The sequence below is a fragment of the Bombina bombina genome, chromosome 4 (genome assembly GCF_027579735.1).
Source record: "Bombina bombina isolate aBomBom1 chromosome 4, aBomBom1.pri, whole genome shotgun sequence".
Classification (NCBI taxonomy): Eukaryota; Metazoa; Chordata; class Amphibia; order Anura; family Bombinatoridae; genus Bombina; species Bombina bombina.
This window is the reverse complement of record NC_069502.1, coordinates 662068820-662093900: the sequence shown is the minus strand read 5'-3', so window position 1 is coordinate 662093900 and position 25081 is coordinate 662068820. Positions and strand designations below refer to the sequence as shown.

The following is a 25081-nucleotide window of genomic DNA, read 5'->3' as shown; positions in this document are numbered from 1 at the left end:
CCCTTGTCCCAATTAACTCTTTATCGATTAGTTGCCTGAATACACTCTCACTCTAATATTGTTTTTGACAGAACGGAATCTGCATTTGCTCAATATTTTGGTTATTGATTGACCTTTTACAGATTTATTTATACATTTATTATTATTTTTTTAGTACATAATTTTATTAATGAGTGGTAGAAAATGTCACTTAAAAGATTTGTGGTAATTATTTTGTCTTTACAATTTACAGATATTTTAAAAATGATGGGGATTCCTCCACTATGTACAAAATGTAGAGAGAATAACTAATTGTGTAGTCCATTAACAAATGTATAGATACATTGTTTTCAATACAGAAAGTATTCTAGATAAGCAAATGAGGTTCACAATGCCTCCCCTTTTAACTTCAATCTGCTTATAAGCAGAGTCCCATTTAGCCATAGCATTGCTGTGTGACTTGTCTAGATTTGTTTAAGTGCCATAAAACATGTTGAGATCTGTGCATATCTTAAAATGGCTAATTAAGTAAAAAATAGTTTGCATAACATTTTTTATTTAAAATTGCTGGCAACAGTGGCAAGTATTTTAAAATAATTTTAAAAAATACTTAGTCATGCTGTCTGGAGCAGACTGCTCCACCCCCCTTATCAGTGTTTATACATTTTTTTAGGCATTGTATTTCAACTGAGTTCACAGCTTCTAGGCATGCGCCAGCAGATGATCACAGTGCACTTTTGCATTCTACCAAAGCAACTATATATAGATAGAGATAGAGAGGGTGAGATATAGATAGATCTAGATAGATACAGCCATAGAAGGAAATGTGTGTGGGGAGTTGGAGCTTTACAATACGGAAACTTAAAAGAAAAAATTAATGCTGTGGCATTGCAGTATAAATTTGCAGGTAAAGTAATTAAAGTACATATTATATTTTGTCTTTATCCCAACTTGTTTTATGTCCCTTTAATGGACTCACAGTGAGTTATTCTCTCTAAAATATACAAGCAATACGCTTAAATACACAATTAAGCTATGTCTATTGTTGGATTTAAACAAAATTGACATGCTTTCTTTATTTCACATAGTGTAAAGAAACATTGTACCAAAACACCAAACAAACTAATGAAAACGAGCAAAGAACAGCTTGATTTGGTAAGTAAACGGTCTAGAATACAGCCTTAAAACTGCTTCTTGATGCATTGTATTATTTCATGCACATATCTTTTATCTATGAAGTCAGTTTGTAGTTTGGGGAAATAAATCTGCTACAATAAACCATAATCAAACATTTTCAATTCTTAGGAATAGTGTATGTCTATCATAACTAAATAAAGTAGGGAATAGCGCACCTTGATGTCTAATTAAATATTGAGGTTCATGGAAGGCAAGTATTTAAAATTCTTACTTCAATACTCATGTATCAAAGCTCACCTAAAATATCCTATACTGACTAAGAGATTTGCAGATCATCTTTATGTGTAGTTAATGTGCAGTGAGCATAACTTTTATAGACTCTTTGTCGATTGTTTCTAAGCTTGAGTATCTACTCTGTCAATATAAAATGAAACATTTCTATAGCAGTTATCAACATAGATAAAACTCAGGTTCCTTCCTGCTGTGTTTGGGTTTACAGGTTCCAATCTCACTTGAGGTAAGATGTATCGAGTCCACGGATTCATACTTACTTGTGGGATATTCTCCTTCCCTACAGGAAGTGGCAAAGAGAGCACCCACAGCATAGCTGTCTATATAGCTCCTTCCTTAGCTCCACCCCCCAGTCATTCTCTTTGCCTACTCTAAGTACTAGGAAGGGCAGAGCGAGTGTGGTGACAAAAATGTTAGTTTTTTATTTCTCAAGCAAAAGTTTGTTATTTTAAATGTTACCGGTTTGTACTATTTACTCTCTGGCAGAAAAGGGATGAAAATTTCTGCAAGGAGGATGATGATCTTAGCACTTTGTAACTAAGATCCACTGCTGTTCTCACAAGGGCTGAAGAGTACATGAAAACTTCAGTTGGGGGAACGGTTTGCATGCTAAGCTGCATATGAGGTATGTTCAGTCTATATTTTTCTAGACAGACTGTGTTAATTCTAGAAAAGGCTGGCAATATTCCCATGAGGGAAGGGTAAGCTTTATTCAGACACTTGGATAGGATTTTCAGCTTGCATGAAGGGCTCATTAGTTACTGGTGACACTGTTAGGAAAGAAACGTTTTTGTTTATTCAGTAAATGATGCAATTATAACTTTTTTTGAAGGGACTAAAGGGGTCATTGTGGCTTGTTTTTGTTGTTTTTTTAACCCACATGGTTAATTAAGAGACACTGGTGTTTTTCTAATAGGCCTCAAAACATCAAGTGAGGTGGGAGGGGCCTATTTTTGCGCCTTAGTTGCGCAGTCTCTTTTCCTCAGAGACATCTAACTGCTTCTCCAGAGGTTCCTGCTGTGTTTGAGGGCTGTAAAAGCCACAGCAGTGCTGAAAGTCCTTTTTACCGGTTTTGACGTTTTTCAATCCGGTTTTGCCATTAAGGGGTTAATTGTTTATTTGCATAGCTGTGCAAAGGCTTTATGATGCTACTGTAAAAATTTCGTTAAGTTTACTGCTTTTTTACACTGTTTTGCAGAATTTGTGCAGCTTTTTTTCTCTTAAAGGCACAGTACCGTTTTAATTCTAAGTGTTATTTACTTTGATTACAGTGTTTTCCAAGCTTGCTTGTTACATTACTAGCCTGTTTAACATGTCTGACACCAAGGAAAATCCTTGTTCAATATGTTTGGAAGCCATTGTGGAACCCCCTCATAGAATGTGTCCCAATTGTACTGATATGTCTATAAACTATAAAGAACATATATTAGCATTTAAAAATAGAGCAATGGATGATTCTCAGTCAGAAGTAAATGAGGGTTCGCCATCTAGCTCTCCCCAAGTGTCACAACCAGTAACGCCCGCACAAGTGACGCCAAGTACTTCTAGTGCGTCAAATTCTTTTACTTTACAAGACATGGCCACAGTTATGAATACAACCCTCACAGAGGTTTTATCTAAACTGCCTGGTTTACAAGGAAAGCGGGACAGCTCTGGGTTTAGGAAAAATGCTGAGCCGTCTGACGCTTTAGTAACCGTATCTAATATGCCCTCACAATGCTCTGAAGTAGGGGTGAGGGATTTGTTATCTGAGGGAGAAATTTCTGATTCAGGGAAGACGCTTCCTCAGACAGATTCTGATATGACGGCCTTTAAATTTAAGCTTGAACACCTCCGCTTATTGCTCAGGGAGGTATTAGCGACTCTAGATGATTGTGACCCTATAGTGGTTCCAGAGAAAATGTGTAAAATGGATAAATACTTAGAGGTTCCTGTTTACACTGATGTTTTTCCAGTCCCTAAGAGGATTGTGAATATTATTACTAAGGAGTGGGATAGACCAGGTATTCCGTTCACTCCCCCTCCTGTTTTTAAGAAAATGTTTCCCATATCTGACACCATGCGGGACTCGTGGCAGACAGTTCCTAAGGTGGAGGGAGCTATTTCTACTCTGTCTGTGAAAAGCATTGCTGGGCTAAAAGAAGTTGCACTCAGGTGGTAAATCGCCATAGAACAGGCTAACAATGGTATTGAGCTGGTTGTTCGTTCCTGTGAGTGCATTTCTCTCTGTGTGTATTTAAGCGTACAACTATACCTATCGAAGACAGTTATGCTTTCAAAGATCCTATGGATAAAAAAATTAGAGGGTCTCCTGAAGAAAATTTTTGTTCATCGGGGTTTTTCTCTCCAACCTATTGCGTGCATTGTTCCTTTAACTACTGCAGCTGCTTTCTGGTTTGAGGCTCTAGAAGAGGCTCTTCAGATGGAGACTCCATTAGAGGAGATTATGGACAGAATTAAGGCCCTTAAGTTGGCTAATTCTTTTATTACAGATGCCGCATTTCAACTGGCTAAATTAGCGGCAAAGAATTCAGGTTTTGCCATTTTAGCACGCAGGGCGTTATGGCTTAAGTCCTGGTCTGCTGATGTGTCCTCTAAATCTAAACTTTTGAACATCCCTTTCAAAGGAAAGACCCTATTCGGGCCTGAACTGAAAGAGATTATTTCAGACATCACTGGAGGGAAAGGTCATGCCCTCCCTCAGGATAGATCAAATAAGATGAGGACCAAACAAAATAATTTTCGGAACTTTAAGAGTGGTCCCGCTTCAGCTTCCTCTGCTGCAAAGCAAGAGGGGAATTTTGCCCAATCCAAGTCAGTCTGGAGACCTAACCAGGCTTGGAACAAGGGTAAACGGGCCAAGAAGCCTGCAGCTGCCTCTAAGACAGCATGAACGGGTAGCTCCCGATCCGGGACAGGATCTAGTAGGGGGCAGACTCTCTCTCTTCGCTCAGGCTTGGGCAAGAGATGTTCACCATTCCTGGGCTTTAGAAAATGTGTCCCAGGGATATCTTCTGGAATTCAAAGACTCCCTTCCAAGGGGGAGATTTCACATTTCTAGATTGTCTGTAAACCAGACAAAGAGAGAGGCATTCTTACGTTGTGTAGAAGACCTACATACCATGGGGGTGATCCGTCCAGTCCTAAAAGAGGAACAGGGGCTAGGGTTTTGCTCAAACCTGTTTGTGGTTCCCAAAAAAGAGGGAACTTTCAGACCAATCTTGGATCTCAAAATTCTAAAAAAAATTCCTCAAAGTTCCATCATTCAAGATGGAGACTATTTGGACTATTCTACCTCTGATCCCGGAGGGTCAATATATGGCTACCGTGGACTTAAAGGATGCGTATCTACACATCCCTATTCACAGAAATCATCATCAATTTCTCAGATTCGCCTTTCTAAACAGGCATTACCAGTTTGTGGCCCTTCCCTTCGGGTTGGCCACGGCTCCCAGAATTTTCACAAAGGTGCTAGGGTCCCTTCTGGCAGTTCTACAACCACGGGGCATAGCAGTGGCGCCTTATCTAGACGACATCTTAATTCAGGCGTCAACCTTCCAGCTAGCCAAGTCTCACATGGACATCGTGTTGGCTTTTCTGAGATCTCACGGGTGGAAGGTGAACATAAAAAAGAGTTCTCTCTTCCCTCTTACAAGAGTTTCCTTTCTAAGGACTCTGATTGATGGATTCGGTAGAAATGAAAATATTTCTGACGGAGGTCAGAAAATCAAAACTCTTAACCACTTGCCGAGCTCTTCATTCCATTCCTCGGCCATCAGTGGCTCAGTGTATGGAGGTAATCGGACTCATGGTAGCGGCAATGGACATAGTTCCTTTTGCCCGCCTACACCTCAGACCACTGCAACTATGCATGCTCAAACAGTGGAATGGGGATTATGCAGATTTATCTCCTCAACTGCATCTGGACCAGGAGACCAGAGATTCTCTTCTCTTGTGGTTGTCTCAGGACCACCTGTCTCAGGGAATGTACTTCCGCAGGCCAGAGGGGCTCATTGTAACGACAGATGCCTGCCTGCTAGGCTGGGTTGCAGTCTGGAACTCCCTGAAAGCACAGGACTTATGGTCTCGGGAGGAATCTCTTCTTCCGATAAACATTCTAGAACTGAGAGCGATATTCAATGCGCTTCAGGCGTGGCCTCAGCTTGCTGCGGCCAAATTCATCAGGTTTCAGTCGGACAACATTACGACTGTAGCTTATATCAATCATCAAGGAGGAACAAGGAGTTCTCTAGCGATGATGGAGGTAACCAAAATAATCCGATGGGCAGAGGATCACTCTTGCCATCTCTCAGCAATCCACATCCCAGGAGTAGAGAACTGGGAGGCGGATTTCCTAAATCGTCAGACTTTTCATCCAGGGGAGTGGGAACTCCATCCGGAAGTATTTGCCCAGCTGATTCAGCTATGGGGCACACCAGAATTGGATCTGATGGCGTCCCGTCAGAATGCCAAACTTCTTTGTTACGGGTCCAGGTCCCGGGATCCCAAGGCGGTACTGATAGATGCTCTAGCAGTGCCTTGGTCCTTCAATCTGGCCTATGTATTTCCACCATTTCCTCTCCTCCCACGTCTGGTTGCCAGAATCAAGCAGGAGAGCGCTTTGCTAATTCTGATAGCACCTGCGTGGCCACGCAGGACTTGGTGTGCAGACCTAGTAGACATGTCCTCGGTTCCACCGTGGACTCTACCAATGAGGCGGGACCTTCTAATCCAAGGTCCGTTCACGCATCCAAATCTAATTTCTCTGTGTCTGACTGCTTGGAGATTGAACGCCTGATTCTATCAAAGGGTGGTTTCTCTAAGTCGGTCATTGATACCCTGATTCAGGCTAGAAAGCCTGTCACTAGGAAGATCTATCATAGGATTTGGCGCAAATATCTTTATTGGTGTGAATCCAAAGGTTACTCGTGGAGTAAGATTAGGATTCCTAGAATATTGTCTTTTCTCCAAGAAGGTTTGGAGAAGGGATTATCAGCTAGTTCCCTAAAAGGGCAAATATCTGCTTTGTCTATTCTACTACACAAACGTCTGGCAGATGTCCCAGACGTTCAAGCATTTAGTCAGGCTTTGGTCAGAATTAAGCCTGTTGCTCCGCCTTGGAGCCTAAACTTAGTCCTTAAAGTTCTTCAAGGGGTTCCTTTTGAACCTATGCATTCCATAGATATTAAGCTTCTATCTTTGAAAGTTTTGTTTTTAGTAGCTATCTCTTCGGCTCGAAGAGTTTCTGAGCTATCTGCTTTACAATGTGATTCCCCTTACCTTGTTTTCCATGCAGATAAGGTGGTTTTGCGTACCAAACCTGGGTTTCTTCCTAAGGTTGTTTCTAATAAGAATATCAATCAAGAGATTGTTGTTCCTTCTCTGTGTCCTAATCCTTCATCAAAGAAGGAACGTCTGTTACACAATCTTGATGTGGTTCATGCTTTAAAGTTCTACTTTCAAGCAACTAAAGATTTCCGTCAAACATCTTCATTGTTTGTTGTTTATTCTGGTAAACGGAGAGGTCTAAGGGCTACGGCTACCTCTCTTTCCTTTTGGCTGAAAAGCATCATCCGTTTGGCCTATGAGACTGCTGAACAGCAGCCTCCTGAAAGAATTACTGCTCATTCTACTAGAGCTGTGGCTTCCACATGGGCTTTTAAAAATGAGGCTTCTGTTGAACAGATTTGTAAGGTGGCGACTTGGTCTTCGCTTCATACTTTTTCCAAATTTTACAAATTCGATACTTTTTGCTTCTTCGGAGGCTATTTTTGGGAGAAAGGTTCTACAAGCAGTCGGTCCCTGTCTTGTCCCTCTCTTCATCCGTGTCCTAAAGCTTTGGTATTGGTATCCCACAAGTAAGGATGAATCCGTGGACTCGATATATCTTACAAGAGAAAACATAATTTATGCTTACCTGATAAATTTATTTCTCTTGTGATGTATCGAGTCCACGGCCCGCCCTGTTTTTTAAGACAGGCATATATATTTTTATTTTAAAACTTTCAGTCACCACTGCACCCTATAGTTTCTCCTTTTTCTTCCTAGCCTTCGGTCGAATGACTGGGGGGTGGAGCTAAAGGAGGAGCTATATAGGCAGCTCTGCTGTGGGTGCTCTCTTTGCCACTTCCTGTAGGGAAGGAGAATATCCCACAAGTAAGGATGAATCCGTGGACTCGATACATCACAAGAGAAATAAATTTATCAGGTAAGCATAAATTATGTTTTCTTAATTTTTAACATTAAAGAAATTACTAAAACCTGCATAGAGACTTGCAGCTCATATAGCTTAAATTCTAGACGATGTGGTTTATATATAGAAAATTCTTGGCTCTTCTAATTTAAAAATCATATTTATTTTTAGATTTTTATTTTTTATGTAATTTTGTTTTCATATCCCTTATTTTTTTTTCAAGAGGCAGAAGTCCTAGTATACCTGTTACCTAGAAATATTAAAGTAATCCTCTCTTTGGGTGGCATTTGCTGGGGATATCTCTTGATTATAATCCTGATTTGAAAACGCCTCTGACATCAACCTTGCAGAAAATTATTACCCAGATGTATTTCTCAGACTGCTAACGGTTTAGGGAAAGTAGCCGCCTTGGAATTCTCCATTAAACTCAATGTCTTGTTGCTGCAAAGACTTGAGGGGAGGTTTCTTTATCCACATGTTTATATTCTGACAACATAAGAGTTTTAGCATATATCGACCATCTGCTTAGTTTCTGGGGGTGGTTTCTTTATTTTTTTTAGGTTATTTGAATCACTAGGCACATTTCTTAAAGGGACAGTCAAGTTAAAAAAAAACTCATGATTCAAATAGGGCATTTAATTTTAAACAACTTTCCAATTTACTTTTATTGCCAATTTTGCTTTGTTCTCTTGGTATTCTTAGTTGAAATTTAAACCTAGGAGGTTCATATGCTTTCTTAGACCTTGAAGGCCGCCTCTAATCTAAATGCATTTTGACAATTTTTCACCACTAGAGGGCGTTAGTTCAGGTGTTTCATATATAATTTCACAACAAGCGAACTTAGGGGCCGTGAAAACTTGCTGCCATCCGGAGCCGAATAGAAGGGATTTAGCTATTCTTACTAGAAGAGCTTTATGGCTCAAATCTTGGAATTCTGATATGGTGTCTAAATCTAGATTACTATCTTTATCATTTCAGGGTAGTAATTTATTTGGTTCTCAATTGGATTCTATTATCTCCACTATCACCGGGGGAAAGGGAGTTTTTCTTCCCCAAGATAAGAAATCTAAGGGTAAATTTATAGCTCCCAATCGTTTTCGTTCCTTTCATCAAAAAAAAAAATAAAGTACAAAAGATCTCTCCTTCCACTAAGGCCTCTGGCTCTAATTGGAGACCATCTCTGAATTGGAATAAATCCAAGCCTTATAAAAAACCAAATACAGTCCCTAAAACTGCATGAAGGTACGGCCCTCAAACCAGTTCAACTGGTGGGGAGGGCAGGCTGTATTTATTTTAACTGTTCAAAATCATTGGATTCAGAATATTGTTTCTCAGGGGTATTGAATAGGTTTCAGGTTAAGACCCCATGGGAAGATTCCTTCTCGCTTTTTGAAAGTGTGTTTCAGACCTAGAGCTTTCAGGGGTGATAGTTCCAGTTCCTCTGCAGGAACAGGGTTTGGGTTTTTATTCAAATCTATTTATTTTCCCAAAGAAAGAAGGTTCGTTCAGACCATTTCTGGATCTGAAATTTTTTAATTGTTCTGAGTCCCAACTTCCAAGATGGTGACTATAAGGACTATTCTGCTTTTTGTTTAGCAAGGGAATTTCATATCCACAATAGACTTACAGGATGCTTATCTTCACATTCCAATTCATCCAGACCACTATTGATTTCTGAGACAAGCATTACCAATTTGTCGCTCTTCCGTTTAGCCTAGCAACAGCTCCAAGAATCTTTCCCTCGAGGAGAGTCCATGGCTTTATTAATTACTTGTAGGAAATACAGAACCGGGCCACCAAGAGGAGGCAAAGACACCCCAGCCAAAGGCTTAAATACCTCCCCCACTCCCCTCATCCCCCAGTCATTCTTTGCCTTTTGTCACAAGAGGATGGCAGACAAGTGTCAGAAGATTTCGGAGTAGTCTCTTATGGAGGGTAGTACTCTTTGGAATGGGACTGGAGTTTTAAGTAGTCTTGTCAGCCTCTCAGTGAGAGCATTGACAAAAGTTAGAGTCCGGAGATGCAGGAAGAGTCTTTCTGTGAAACCATCCTGACTCGTATCAACATCTCCTTAAGCAATCAGTGTTGTTGAGTTTCACTGCCTGCTTTCTTTCACTCAAGTCCATGTCCGGAGCGATGCTAAACACTGTCAAACTTGAAAGGCAGCGTTGATTCTGGTAAGATCGTTTTATTTTTTATACTTGTAATGATAACGAAAGAAGACAGGGTCACAGTGTGGCTCCTTTTATCGAGTCACAGTGTGGCTCCTTTTATCTGTATAGAATCAAGGGTTAATATCTCCGGAAGGTGATTATTGAACAAGGGGGGATGTATACAGGATTGCTTTATTGGGTTTTTGCTGCGACATGTGTGAGATGGGCTCTGGCAATGTGGAACAGTCAGGTGTTTCCTCCTTTGGTTACTGCGCCGCCTGTATAGTTGGCCCATTTTTTCTTGGCTGCAGGGGTGGTCCTGCACGGCACTCCATGTGACCGGGTGTGGCTTCTTCCTTTTCCTGACCGTCGGTTGCAGGAGATGCGAGCAAGTTTCTCTGTGGGCCTGGGTCATAGGAGGTGGTGAGTGCCCCGGCCATTGGGAGTATAAATATGACATTTAATTTTTCTATAGTCCATATTAAAGGCGCAAGCTATGAAGGACTCTGATATGTTAGAGGGTACTCCCTCTTTACCTAAATCTAATGCCTGTATTTATTGTGAAGAGGCCTCGGTATACCCGCCTACTCAACTATGTTCCTCATGCCTCAATAAAATAGTGATATCTAAAAGAAATAAGATGTTTAGTACTACTGAGCCGTCCACCTCTGAGGGGTCTCCGTCCCGCGAGGTGCGTTTCCTACATTCATCTCCAATTACACATACAGCTCCCCAGTGCACTTCTAATTCTCCTGCGGGTTTGACCATGTTACCACCTGATTTTGCTGAGCAGCTGCAAACGGTTGTATCGGTGGTCTTTAGTGCTTTACCTCGCCAGGCCAAGTGCAAGCGAAAGGTGAAACATTGCTGTTCTTTCCAGGGGTCATATACTCTGTTTGATGTCTCTGAGAGATTATCAGTTTATGCAGAGGATTCCGATACTTCGAAGGAGGATTTGGTCGGAATCTGCGAGCTCTAAACCTCCGGCTGCGGAGGAACCAGACTTTAGGTTTAGGATGGAGAACTTACGCTTTTTAATAAAAAAAGGTGTTGGCTACTCTAGAGGTTCTGGAACCAAAGTTACCCGAGGAACTAAATATTTGTCGGATTTAGCTACTAAGGAACCCTCCTTTTAGATTTAAAATTGAGCATCTGCGTTTTTTATTAAAGGAGGTTCTGTCTACTATAGAGGTTCCAGAGGCTACACTCCCAGAGGAGCCTAAGATCTCTAAATTAGACAGGGTTTACGAAGATAGACCCTCTGACTTTTCCTGTGCCATTTAAGATGGCGAACATTATTAGTAACGAATGGGAAAGAGTAGGAACTTCTTTTCCCCTTGTCGTTTTTTAAAAAAATATTCCCGGTCCCTGACTCTCAATTTGATTTGTGGGGCTCCATCCCTAAGGTGGATGGCGCTATCTCCACGCTGGCTAAGCATACTACTATCCCTCTGGAGGATAGTTCTTTTAGAGAGCCTATAGATAAAAAAAAAAAATAGGAACTTTTCTAAGGAAGCTGTTTCAACATACAGGGTTTTTATTTCAATCGGCGGCAGCTGTAGCCGCGGTTGCTGGTGCAGCTACCTACTGGTGCAACACTGTCGGAGCTCATTGAGGGGGAGACTCCCCTCGAGTAATATTCAGGAGAAAATTAAGGCACTGAGAATTGCTAACTCCACCTGTGACGCGAATATGCAGATTATTCGCATAAATGCAAAGGCTGCTGGCTTTGCAGTTCTAGCCCGCCGGGCTCTCTGGTTGAAGTCTTGGTCTGCGGATTTGACTTCTAAATCCAGACTTCTATGTCTTCCCTTCAAGGTATAGATTTTATTTTGTCCAGGGCTAGACTCCAGTATCTCTACTGTTACCGGAGGGAAAGGTTCCTTCCTACCGCAGGATAAGTAGAATAGGCCTAAGGAAAGGCAACTGTCCAATTTTCATTCCTTTCGTGCTGACAAGTCGCAAAAACAGCAGTCTTCTTCCAAGTCCGAGCAACCCAAGAGTACTTGGAAGCCGGCTCACTCCTGGAATAAGTATAAACAGACTAAGAAGCCCGCTGAGAACAAATCGGCATGAAGGGGCGACCCCCCGATCCGGGATTAAATCGAGTAGGGGGCAGACTTATCTCTTTTTTTCAGACGCTTGGTTCCAGGATGTACAGGATCCTTGGGTCCTGGAGGTTGTATCTCAGGGATACCTGATGGGATTTAAATCTCATCCTCCCATGGGGCAGATTCCTACTCTCCAGACTGTCTACAAGACCAGAAAAGAGGAATGCCTTTTTAGGTTGCGTACGAGATCTCTCCTCTCCAGGAGTAATTGTCCCGGGACCTACAGCAGAAAGAGGTTTGGGGTTTTATTCAAACTTTTTCGTGGTTCCAAAGAAGGAGGGAACTTTCTGTCTAGTTCTGGACCTTTCAAGGTGGAAACAATATGGTCAATCCTGCCTCTGGTACAGGAAGGACAGTTTATGACCACAATAGACCTGAAGGATGCATACCTTCATGTCCCTATTCACAGGGAACATTTTGAGTTCCTGAGGTTTGCTTTACTGGATCAGCACTTCCAGTTCATAGCTCTTCCGTTTGGCCTAGCTATGCTCCAAGGATATTTACAAAAGTTCTGGGGGGTCTTCTAGCCGTTGCCTGGACGATATCTTGATACAGGCACTAGCTTTTCGTCTAGCGGGAGAACATTCAGAGTCCCTTTTCAGTCTTCTTCAATCACATGGATGGAAGATAAACTTGGAAAGAGTTATCTTACTCCAAGTACAAGGGTGAATTTCCTGGGAACTATAATAGACTACATATCCATGAGAATATTCCTCACAGATCATAAACATTGCAACCTAACTTCTGCATGTCTTTCCCTCCAGGCCTCCTCGAGACCCTTAGTGGCTCAATGTATGGAGGTAATCGGATTCATGGTGTCCTGCATGGACATAATTTCTTTTGCCAGATTATATCTCAGACCCATACAACTATGCATGCTGAGACAATGGAACGGCGACCATTCAGGTCTGTCTCAACAGATTGTGCTGGACAGCATGTCAAGAGACTCGCTCTCCTGGTGGCTCTGTCCAGATCATCTGTCCCAAGGCACGTGCTTTTTGAGAGCGTCCTGGGAAATTGTGACTACGGACGCAAGCCTTTCTGGCTGGGGAGCCGTTTGGGGTGCCAAGAAGGTACAAGGTCTGTGGACTCAGGAGTCGTTGTCCCTTCCAATCAATATTTTGGAACTCCGGGCAATGTTCAATGCCTTGAAGATTTGGCCCCTTCTGGGTTCGTCCCAGTTTATCAGATTTCAATCAGGCAATATAACCTCGGTTGCCTATATCAACCATCAAGGGGGAACGAGAAGTTCCTTGGATACTCAGATACCTCTGATACTAGAGTGGGCTGAGACTCACAAATGTACCTGTCAGTGATCCACATTCCGGGTGTGGACAACTGGGAAGCAAGCTTCCTCAGCAGGCAATCCTTTCACCCAGGGGAGTGGTCTCTTCACCCCGAGGTGTTTACAGAGATGTGCAGCGAGTGGGGGACGCCGGTGATAGATCTCATGGCATCCATGCCTCAGTACCAAGCTACCCAGGTACGGGTTGAGGTCGAGGGATCTTCAGGCAGTATTGATAGATGCCCTGTCAGTACCATGGAGGTTCAGTCTCCTTATATCTTTTTCCTCCATTACCGCTTCTCCCTCGTGTGGTGGCTCGCATCAAGCAGGAGTGAGCATCTGTGACCGCGGACGCGGTTTGCGGATCTGGTGGGGATGTCCTCATCTCCTCAGTGGAGGTTACCTTGTCGCAGAGATCTGCTGATACAGTTTCCCTTTGTTCATCAAAATCTAGATTCTCTGAGGCTGACTGCGTGGATATTGAACGCTTAGTCTTAGCCAAAAGAGGGTTCTCTGAGAGTGTTATTGACACTCTGGTTCAAGCTTGTAAGCCAGTTACTCGTTGTATGTACCATAAAGTGTGCAGGACTTGTACTGGTGTGAAGAGCGTGGCTTTTCCTGGAATAAGGTTAAGGTTGCCAGAATTTTAGTTTCCTCCAGGATGGACTGTAGAAGGGCCTATCAGCTGGTTTCCTAAAGGGACAGATATCTGCCCTATCGGTGTTACTGCACAAAAGATTGGCTGAGCTTCCGGATGTGCAGTCCTTTAAGACTCTGGCTAGGATCAGACCCCGTGTTTAGATCTGGGGCTCCGGCTTGGAGCCTCAATCTTGTTCTTAGTGTTTTGCAACAGACATGAGCCTATGCATACTGTTGACATTAAATTGTTATCTTGGAAGGTTCTTTTTTTGTTGGCTATTGCCTCTGTGTGCAGAGTTTCTGAGATTTCTGCTTTGCAATGTTATCCCCCCTTATCTGGTTTTTCATGCTGATAAGGCGGTTTTAGGCACTAAACTAGGGTTCCTCCCTAAGTTTGTGTCGAATCATATCAAGAAATTGTTGTTCGTTCCTTGTGTCCTAATCCTCCTCCAGCGAAGGAATGTTTGCTTCAAAATCTAGATGTGGTTCGTGCCTTGAAGTTCTATCTTCAGGCTACTAAGGAATTAAATCTTCCTCTTTCTGCCAAAGCTGACTTTTTTTTTTTTTTTATATATATATACCTTGAACTCTACCTTCTTGTGATATACAAAGTCCTCTCTCACTTTATGCTTCTCAAATCATCTGCTTTTTCTCCAGGAAAAAAAATGGTGAACTGGAAACAGCTATTTTATCACTATGGTAGTTCCAGGAAGTGTATTGGTCATAAAATGTATAAAGCCAGTGTCAATACTAGAAGCAGAGGGGGGTTTCATGTACTACAATGAACAGAGGCCTTTAAAGGGATAAGAAAAACAAAAAAAAATTTGTGATTCAGACACACTCAGTTAAAGCAAAGATGCAACCCATGCTAATATAAGAGCAGAAACAGAATGGTAATCCACAAGAAGGGCCAAATACATTTTGAGAAAGAAGAAAAACAAAGATTTCTGAGACATTTTTACTTAACTTCCTGTGTCTTGAAACTACTAAGATACAAGTATTTTTTTACTTGTACTGGGCACATTTTAAGCTTCAAAATAAGACTTAATAACTACGGGGGTGGGTTCTTAAACCAGTTACCCTAAATAGCTTTAAATAGACATTGAAGACATTAAACCATTAAGAAATGTGCACATTTGTTTTCTGCATTTTTAACTACTTTTAACAATGTTTACATATTTTTCTCTTTTCAATATGCAAATCCAAGGAAACTGAAGATAGGATGAATAGCAGTGGATCGGAGGATATAAGTGAACAGAGGGCACCTTATTCAGAATCTGGTAAAACGAATCTTAGTTTGTATCTTTGATCATGTTAAGAACTATATCTGCCCAGTACAACAATCCCTCCTGCTGTGGAAGATAAGCTTTTGAGGACCAAATGCAGCTCATGTGATTTCACTTGCCCATTTATGATCTAACTACAAAAAAACAGAAGGTCTGAAATATAATTTGAACAGTTCACTGCCTTACAATTATTGCTCCTTTCCCCACTGAAATAGTTAGGTCTTACTTAAATGATATTAAACACCCAAACATTACCATACATAACTTTCTGCGTCTTGTGGACCACATGGATAAAATAAATATGCCATCTTAATTAAAAAGGTATAGTCAAATTCTTTCTTTGCATCATTTGAAAACCAATTTCCCTTTCTTTTCTTTTTTTTTTTTTCTTTTTTTTTCTTTTTTTTTTTTTTAAGCTTCATGTACTTGTCATGAATAAAGTGATTTTTTTCTTGTCATATTTGCAGAGGCAAGTCCCTCTGTACCACTAAGAGACGATTGTCCTTAACAGCCAGTGAGGGTTAGTAGGAAATAAAACAAATAAATACTGCAGTTTCTGTTACAATGAAAACGCTTTTACTGATTGTTTTTCAAGAAAAAAAAAAGTCTGCTGCTCTTTTATATGCTTTATAGAGAATGTTTAAGTATAATGTGCCTTTACCTATGGAAACTGCCACCATGCATTAATCTAAATATGGATTGCAAAATGTAGTGGATATATCCCCATTCACCTAAATATTTAATTTGTGAAACAAAAACTATAAAATATTTTACTTTTTTCTTTTCGTGCATTTGGTGAGTGACCCGTTACTCCTGGGAATTACTCTTCCCTACCACTAGTATAAGGCAAAGATTCACAAGAGCTATATAAAACCCCTTGCTCCTCACAGGTACCTTAGTCTTGTCTTTGCCTTTGTTTTAGGTGGTCGAAGAATGAAGATATGCCTTTGATTCTTCAGAGAGAAGGGGTTTTCAGTCCATGTTGAGGCCCATTTTCCCCTCAGAGTGCAGTGTTTGTCAGAGGGTTGTATTTGGGTAATAACAAATGGCAAAAACTTGTTTGCCAAAGTGCGATATCCCTGTAAACAATCAAACAACCAGACACTCAGGTGCAGCGTTGCATGTTCGGGCGTCAAAATCCCTTTAGAACCTTTATTCATTCAGCCTGTGAACCTAAGTAGATTACAGTGTACCAATAGAAATCAATCCGAAGTTCTTGCCTGCTAGCGGCTAACTAATCACTCACCCTGCTCCTCATGCGGTAGCCTCATCCCGTCTGTCCTCTCCAGATACAAATGTCCTTTAGGGGCGGATGAGGTCTTACCTGGTGGTGAAATTTTCAGTGTCTGTTGGTCACCTCCACATTCGCGGATCCTGCTCCTTCCGGTGGTTTCTACAGGCTATTCCGGTTTCAATACCATGCGTAAGGCTGCACAGCTCGATATGCTACTTTAGTCAGGTGGGGTCCTGTAGCAAACTCCTTCCTGTTTGCAAGTAAATTCGTAAAGAAAAAAAAGATGCGGATCCCATCCAGGTGTATTTGGGGGTATAGTTTGTGACTCTTGTTAATCTCATGGGAAATTTTGTCTTAAACCTTCAATAGTGGTCAATAGGGACTTTTGCCTCCTCTTATGGATCTACCATTAATCCTTTTTTCTATAACCTCTGCTGATATGTTTCAGTATTGGTTTGGCTATCTACTTTCTAGTAGATGCGTGTCTGTTGGTAAGTATCATATTTTTAATTATGACATTTTGGGACAGAATCGCTGTATTTTTATTTATTTTTTAAAATGTATTTACTTTTTTTAAATTGCACTCGGAATGGCGTGCAGAATTTAGTTTGTATTTTCTACAGAGCATCAGCCTTCGGTTCTGCGTGCGTCAGGAATAGTGCATTTGAGCCCTCAAACGTCTGAGTTCACTCACTCAGGATAGTCAATTTTTCATTCGCTTCAGCTTTCGGGTCAGTGCGTGTCGGGTTAGTGCACTTATACTTTCTCTTTTACTTCTATTATCTAATTTGCTTCATTCTCTTGATATTCTGTCCTGAAAAGCATATCTAGATAGACACAGTAGCTGCTGATTGGTGGCTGCACATAGATGCCTCATGTGATTGGCTCACCCATGTGCATTGCTATTTCTTTAATAAAGGATATATAAATAATGAAGCAAATTAGATAATAGAAGTAAATTGGAATGTTGTTTAAAATTGTATTCTCTGAATCATTAAATAGTTTTTGGGGGTTTAATGTCCCTTTAAGCAACTTTCGAATTTACTCCTATTATCAATTTTTCTTCGTTCTCTTGCTATCTTTATTTAAAAAAGATTGTATCTAAGCTTTTTTTTTTTGGTTCAGTACTTTGGACAGCACTTTTTTAATGGTGGATTAATTTATCAACCATTCAGCAAGAACAACCCAGGTTGTTCATCAAAAATGGACCGGCATCTAAACTTGCATTCTTGCATTTCAAATAAAGATACCAAGAGAATGGAGAAAATTTGATAATAGGAGTAAATTAGGAAGTTGCTTAAAATTCCATGCTCTATCTGAATCACGAAAGAAAAAAATTGGGTTCAGTGTCCCTTTAAGCCAGCTATTGCTGAAGGGGCTGCTGCTTCTTACTAGTTAACTAGTCTTTTTGAGCAGTTTTCTCATGATTCTGCTAGTGAAGATTTTTTGAACCTCTTGGGATTGCTTAAGTGCTAATTCCTTTATATGTGATGTTGCATTTGATATTTATTAAAATGAATGTTAAAAACTTGTCCTTGGCAGTTCTTTCTAGAAGAGCTTTATGACTTAAGTCCTGGTCTGCTGATATGGTGTCTAAATCCAGGCTTTTATCTTTCTTTTCAGGGAAAGAAATTGATTGCTTCTGATTTGGATTCTATCATTTCTACTGTTAATGGAGGTAAAGGCGAGTCTCTTCCTCAGGACAGAAAGTCCAAGAGGAAATTTAAAACCTTTAATTGTTTTCGCTCCTTTTGTCAGACCAAGAAACATAAAGTAGATTCTTAGAAATAAAGCACCTCTGGCCCAGTCTGGAGGCCAAGTGCAAATTGGAACAGATTTAAGCAAGCCAAAAAGTCCACCCTCTACTTCCAAGTCTGCATGAAGGTGCGACCCCGATCCAGAGGCTCTGGTAGGCGGCAGGTAAGGCATTTTTCAGGAAGCCTGGTTTCCGTCTATTTCAGATCCCTGGGTATAGTTTTCCATTATCAAATAGGTTTCAGAATATTGCCCAGAGGAAGTTTTTTCTGTCCAATGTTAAAAGGAATCCCTTAAAGATCCAAGCCTTTTTTCAGTCAGTTTCAAATCTGGAAACTATGGGAGAGATTGCTCCAGTTCCTTTGCAGGAATAGGAAATTGAATTTTATTCAAATATCTTCATTGTTCCAAAGAAGGTAGGTACTTTCAGACCTGAAGAATCCCTTCTTCAAAATGGAAACTATTCAGACTATTCTGCCTTTTGTCCAGCAAGATCAGCTTTTGTCCAAGATAGATTTAAAATAGATTAAAGTATTCTTATATGTATGTTCACTGGGAACATTTCCAGTTTCTGAGGTTTGCCTTTCTAGTCAAGCATTTTCAGTTTGTTGCTCTACCATTTGGTCTAGTTACAGCTCCAAGAATTTTCACAAAGGTTCTGCGTGCCCCTTTGTCAGATCATATCTCAGGGTATTGCAGTGTTTCCTTAAAGGGACAGTCAAAACAAAAATTGTTTTTGTTTTAAAAGATAGATAATGCCTTTACTACCCATTCCCCAGCTTTGCACAACCAACATTGTTATATAAAATACATTATAACCTTTAAACCTCTAAATGTCTGCCTGTTTTTAAGCCACTAATCACGTGCTTTTTATTAGCTCTTCACAACAGGGGAGTACTAGTTCATGTGAGCCATATAGATAACATTGTGCTCACGCCCGTGGGTTGTGCATGTTTGAAAAGCTAGGATTGACCATTGGAACAAATAAAGGGGAGTTTCATTCATGAAGTATAAAATACTTCATACTGAAAGCTCCTTTATTTGTTTCAAGCATTCTTCACACTGAGCTGCTCAGGCAGCCCACAGCAGAACGCTATTTTGCTAAGAGGTGACTTTTCCACCTCTTAGGAAATGGCCGTGTGTGAAATCCGCCGCCATACGGTGCCAAGCCGGATTTCCCACACGGCTGTTGGCTAAGAGGTGGAAACTTCTCCTCTTAGCAAAATAGCGTGTTTTGCCGTGGGCTGCCTGAACAACTCAGTGCGGCAAACGCTTGAAACAAATAAAGGAGCTTTCAGCATGAACTATTTTATTCATTCAGGAATGAAAGTCCCCTTTATTTGTTCCAATTGTCAATCCTAATGTTTCACAAACGCTAGGACACTCTAAATGCAAGTCGATGGATAATAAAGAAAAAGTCATGTGATCAAGGGGTTGTCAGAAGATTCTTAGATACAAGGTAATCACAGAGATAAAATGTGTATTAATATAACCAGGTTTCTTTTTAATGACACAATGAGTCCACGGATCATCTTAATTACTGTTGTGAATATCACTGCTGCCCAGCAGGAGGCGGCAAAGAGCACCACAGCAAAGCTGTTAAATATCTCCTCCCTTCCCTCCCACCCCAGTTATTCTCTTTGCCTATGTTAAGAGCAAGGAGGTGGTAAATTAGGTGTTAAAAAAGATTCTTCAATCAAGAGTTTATTATTTTTAAAGTAGTACAGGATTGTGCTGCTTTGTCCTGGGGTGTAGCCGTAGTCAATATCAGTCTCTTCAGTAGAGCAGTGGTGACTTTAGAGCAATGGGAACTTGTGGGACATAATTCTCACTGCGCCTCCCATATATTTATGCTGTCCTAATCCTGATAGCCTAAGTAAGATTACTCAGGCGTTAACCTTTTTCCACAGAACTATGTGAGGGAGAGGACCTCTCAATCCTGGTGAGCTGCCCTGCTGTCAGGCAGATTTTAAAGGTAAGTGCTGACTTTTTATATTCTGGGTCTGGGAAAAGGATCTCAGAGGAAGTGGAGCACTTTATTTACCTGGGACATAACCCCTATATATAAAGGGAGGGGATCCTGTGACAGCACGTTGTAAGCAGGCACTGGGGCTGAGGAGACTAGAATGTGGTTTTTATCTCTGGGTCCTTTAATCACTTGGGCTGAGGAAAAAAAGGGACTCAGTAGGTGGTGATTGTTTTGGTCACATATATGGGCTTAGTTGCTAGCTAACAAGCGGTAGCCCAATTTGCCCCAGGTTTGACAGAAGGTTCAGTTAGCTCCCGGTGGCTTATTTCTAAATACTATAATAATGGCGACCGGGAGATTGATTGTTGTAACGCCCACGAGGGGCGGAGCTATGTTTGGCATGGATTTGGGCTGTGCACTCTTCTACATTAATTCAGATTTCAGAAGGAAGAGTTACTGTTTAGTTTCAAGCACAGTCCTTAGTGTTTACACATATGTGGGACCGGACAGCGCTACAGCTGCGTTCCGGATCTTTTTATGAACAAAAACGAAGCCAGTAACGTTTTTTATTTTGTTACGTTTTGAAAATAAAGTTTGAAATGTATTACGTTTCAGTAGGACAGATGGGCACCTCAGCAAGATTTAGCTGAGGTGTAGATAGGTTCTGCAATATTTGCTCACTAATGTAGCTTACTTCTGCACACAAAAATAAAAAGTTACGTTTTAAAATTTAAAGAGATGGTAACTTTTTTTATTTGTTAATTTTTATTAAAAATTTGAGCTGTTTATTTGTTTAACTCATCCTTTGTGACTCAGGATGGACCAAGAGGCCCTGTTAGGTTTCTCTTGTTTTTAGGATTTGATGCCAATGTGGCATACCAATCCTTTCTATTCCTCATCTATTGAGAGAACATTAATTAATAAAAAGAACCTACTCCATCCAAGGCGCATGCTGGTTAGGAGTCTATTGACAATGGTCAAGTTATGCCACAAATTTCTCCTATAGTGTTCCAAAAATTTATAGTCCACATGCAGTGCCCTGCGATTCCTCTCACTCTCCACCTGGAGTTACCTTGCATTTCATGCATTGTCTGTTTTTCCCACGCTGTAGGGAAAAATGCAAGAGGACATATTTTCAATCAGTGATGGTGTGATTGATTCAGTAGTAGCTATTCCAAATGTTTCTTCCCTGTAACCTGAAAGAGGAAGATACTTCGGTAGTATCTGAGGGAAAATTCTCAGACTCAGATGGGGGTAATACATGTATCTGATCCTGAGGTTGTTTTCTTTCAGTTTTAGCTTGAATGCCTCCTTTTGTTACTTGAGGAGGTTTTAGCTTCCCTGGGCGACTCTGTCACTACCGGCGTAGTCTATCCTAGAGAGTCCAGTAAGTTATACTAATATTAGGATGTGTCCTTCATGGTGGAAGTATTTCCTGTACCAGATAGGGCTATAGAGATATTTGCTCAGGAATAGGGAGAAGCCAGGTATCCCTTTTTTCTCCTCCACTATATTTAAAAGGATGTTTTCTATAGCAGACTTTATCAAGGAGTCTTGACAGACGATACCCAGGGTGGATGAGAATTTCCTCGCTAGCCAAGGGAGATACTATTCCCATAGAGGATAGTAGTTCCTTGTTAGGTGTCCCCTTCAGGGGGTAAGTGTCAGTGCAGGCCAAAGCCTGGGGCCTAGTGTACCACCTGAGGCATATGTAGATTACCTGATAAGGGCCCCTTAGAATGACTCAGACCACGCAGCATTATGATCGAAAGCCAATTCTATTTATTGCACAGTGCAAGCCTTTCTTATAGTGACATACAGGGTTAAGGGGATGACACGTTAAGACCGCGTCATCTTACACAGTTATACAGAGCAATTTACAAGGAAAAACTGGAACATGAGTTTCTCATAACAATATTTACAGAGTCATAACAAACTACCATCTGCAGAGACAACCGAGTGTCTAAAGCCTCTTGTTTACATTATCTTATTCTATCTTACTTCTAGGCATTAGGCCAGGGTACATTGGCAAGGCCGAATAGCTAAAGAAACTCATAACATGCATATAATTCTCACTGCATAATACCCCAGTATAATAAAGTCTATTCATTACAAAATGGCTGCGAGGAACAAGATGGCTGCGAAGAACAAGATGGCTGCCATCAGGTTCATATTACCCCTAACATACCATCCTTTTATTCTAACAGAATAACATAAAAATAGACAGGCATAGAAAATTAGTAAAGCCTTATATTATGGTAACAGAACTCTATAAGAATACTAAAGAGAAAAATATTCGCATGTCGTGATATACTTTTATAGGCTAATTGTCACTGCATATAGGTACAGTCCCTCCAATACCTTCCATCTATCTTCCAGCCTTCCCAAAACTTCCGGTCTACCTGCACAGAGACCCAACCAGCCCCCCATCTACCCCCAAACAACGCTGCATCGTCTATCTCTCCACCTGCATTGCTAGCACCCCCCAATATGTCCAACAGTTCCTTTTCCACAGTAAAGCATGACATAGCAACAGCACAACTGTCTCTAGGTGGCCTCTGAATACTTTAAGAACAGTCTTTGTCCATTTGAGAGCGCTGCACCTTGACACTTTGCTATAATACAGTTCTCCAACAGTTCATTTGCAGTAGGGGTGCTTATCCACGGTTCTTCCGCAGGGAGATACTGGAAATCTGATGGTTTGTTCATGGGGTAGACAAGGCAACCAGTGGATACCCATGGCAAGCAGACACTCGAGTCACAGGGAGTCTAGGAAGCAAACAGAAACAGTACAGGATGAGTACACACCGCAATACAATCACAATTATGTCCAAATAAAACGTCACTTTCATCCTATGTCATTTAAAATCAAACAAAACATTGTTGATATATAATACAACCTAAATACATTGACATTTCTCAGAGAATAATTTACAACTTCTCTATACACTTTTAAATGATACTTCATGAATACTACGCAAGTGAAAACCTGTCAGACTTCATCAAGGGCCTGAATGGTTATGCTAAAACTTATGCTAAGGCCTGCCCTGTAGTAAGAATGGAAAAAAGAAAACAGTCAATGAAAATAAATGAATTTCTTTACAATATCACTTTGAACTTCTAAAAAATAAAAGAACCTTGTGTTGCTTCATTCTGGATGGCTGCTATCTATAATGCTTATAATTCTCCAACCTAAATTCTCTCACACTCCTATATGAGGAAAGCATACAAACAGAACATCATTTAAAACTACAAGCTCTTTTAAAGGTAAACACATCTTTATGGTAAGAATTACTCTCTTTGACAAACATCAGGAATGACCAAATTCACTTTGTAGATACCATACTAATTAATAAAAGGGAAAAACACCTTTGCTTTCATAAACTATAATTATGCTATTCCCTGAAACATTTCTCTGTATATTTACTATAAACTTCTAGCTTAGACGTGTCCTCCTTATGTTCTAAAGGGTGAAGGGTCTAAAATATTATGCTATGTTGCAGCATTTTCCTTGAACATATTTTCTTATACTCAGTGGGCCATTCAATAGGGTACAATACAGCAAAGTTCACAGTTACCTTTATCTAAAAAGTTACTATGTTAAGCACATAAACTACAATGTGCACTAATACCAATGATGCATATGATTTCTTATACCCAATATGATCAATAAAAATAAAACAAATACAAGAGAATACAAAACAAGCAATATAAGGAATGGAGTTAAAACAATACTCCCCTAATTTAATTGGTTGATCCTGTAACAGCATAACAGGACTTCCATATCGAGCGGTAAGGCACAGTCCAGAGAAGGATAGTCTTTATGTCCTGAAGACACACATCAGAGAAAACAGTCATGGATTACCCAGAGTCCAGTTCTGGGGCTGGTACCAGCATGCAAAGCAAAGAATGGATCCAAAGATAGTTCAGTAACTTTTTTTACTGCAGTATGATGGTTAAAACAAGCTTGACAAAAGGTCTTTCATCTTTATCTTTTCTTTCTTTAAAGGTTTACTTGCTTTCAATCTTTAATCTTTTGAAGAGTGCACTTATGGAATTTTGCCTGTACAGATTTTACCTAAATATGGAAACTCAAAAATAATTCAGTTAGTGTGTTTCAATCTCTGAAAACAGCTGCATACTCTCATCCTGCAAATACAAATATAGTGTTAAGAACCACATAGAAAAATAAAACATTTTAGGCATCTGAAATATGAGAGCAAAATAAAACACAGAAAGACAATAAAAAGATCTAATCCACCAAGGAGGGAAAAAAAAGGAGTGGGGTGTGGGTGTACAGGCTACGACCGGGGTGGCCAGCAAGGTAGATGCTTTTCCGTGGCCAGATTCCCAATGAAGGAAAGTTCTAGACAATCCTAGGGACGTAGTGCATCCTGCATAGGGGTAAGACAAGGAAATTTTAGGGCACAGCTGGTGGTTAGACAATAACATTGTACGAGGAGATTCAAAACGTTTTAGGTTCACCTCCTAAAAGCAATCACCCCCATTACATAACGATATTCATCAATACTCTTCAATACTTCCCCCATGTTTGCGTAAAACATCTCATGTGACACGCAAACACAAGATAACAAGAAACTAAACGATAAATCATGCACTCCACTCATGCAGAGACAATTCTCAATAGCAAGCAAAATGAAATACACTTCACAATTCAATATGCTGTCCACAAAAGAGAAAAACATAACAAACAATGAAAACCAATCGTTCTTGTCTTACACAAAACGAAACATTAGCTGCTGACACAAATTTCAAACAACTACAATTAACTTAGAATGCAACACATATTCTATTCTGACATTCGCTGAAATGCAACACACTCAGAACATGACAAACAATTAAAAACATCCACTATGTACAAAACTTTAATATCACACAAAGAAAGCAATCACAGCAGATGCCCAAGAAACTTAAGTTGCAGATTGCACAAATAAAATTGCGCTTATTTGGGAAAGATCAGATAACCACAGTAGCCACTGTTAAAGGGACATTCTAGGATAAATGAAAATTCATTATTCAGATAGGACT

General features: G+C 40.4%; 1 protein-coding gene across 3 annotated transcripts in view; it reads left to right on the top strand.

The window, feature by feature from the left end:
• Positions 1-25081, top strand: part of LOC128656690 (heat shock factor protein 2) — a 145530-nt gene that overhangs the window by 101699 nt on the left and 18750 nt on the right. For 2 of the 3 annotated variants that reach the window (XM_053710784.1, XM_053710783.1), the window contains exons 10-11: positions 1068-1134; positions 14996-15068. In XM_053710784.1, coding sequence (XP_053566759.1) covers positions 1068-1134; positions 14996-15068 — 140 coding nt within the window. Of the gene's footprint in view, positions 1-1067; positions 1135-14995; positions 15069-15541; positions 15595-25081 lie in introns of all 3 variants that reach the window. The other variant, XM_053710785.1, reaches the window with a different exon arrangement.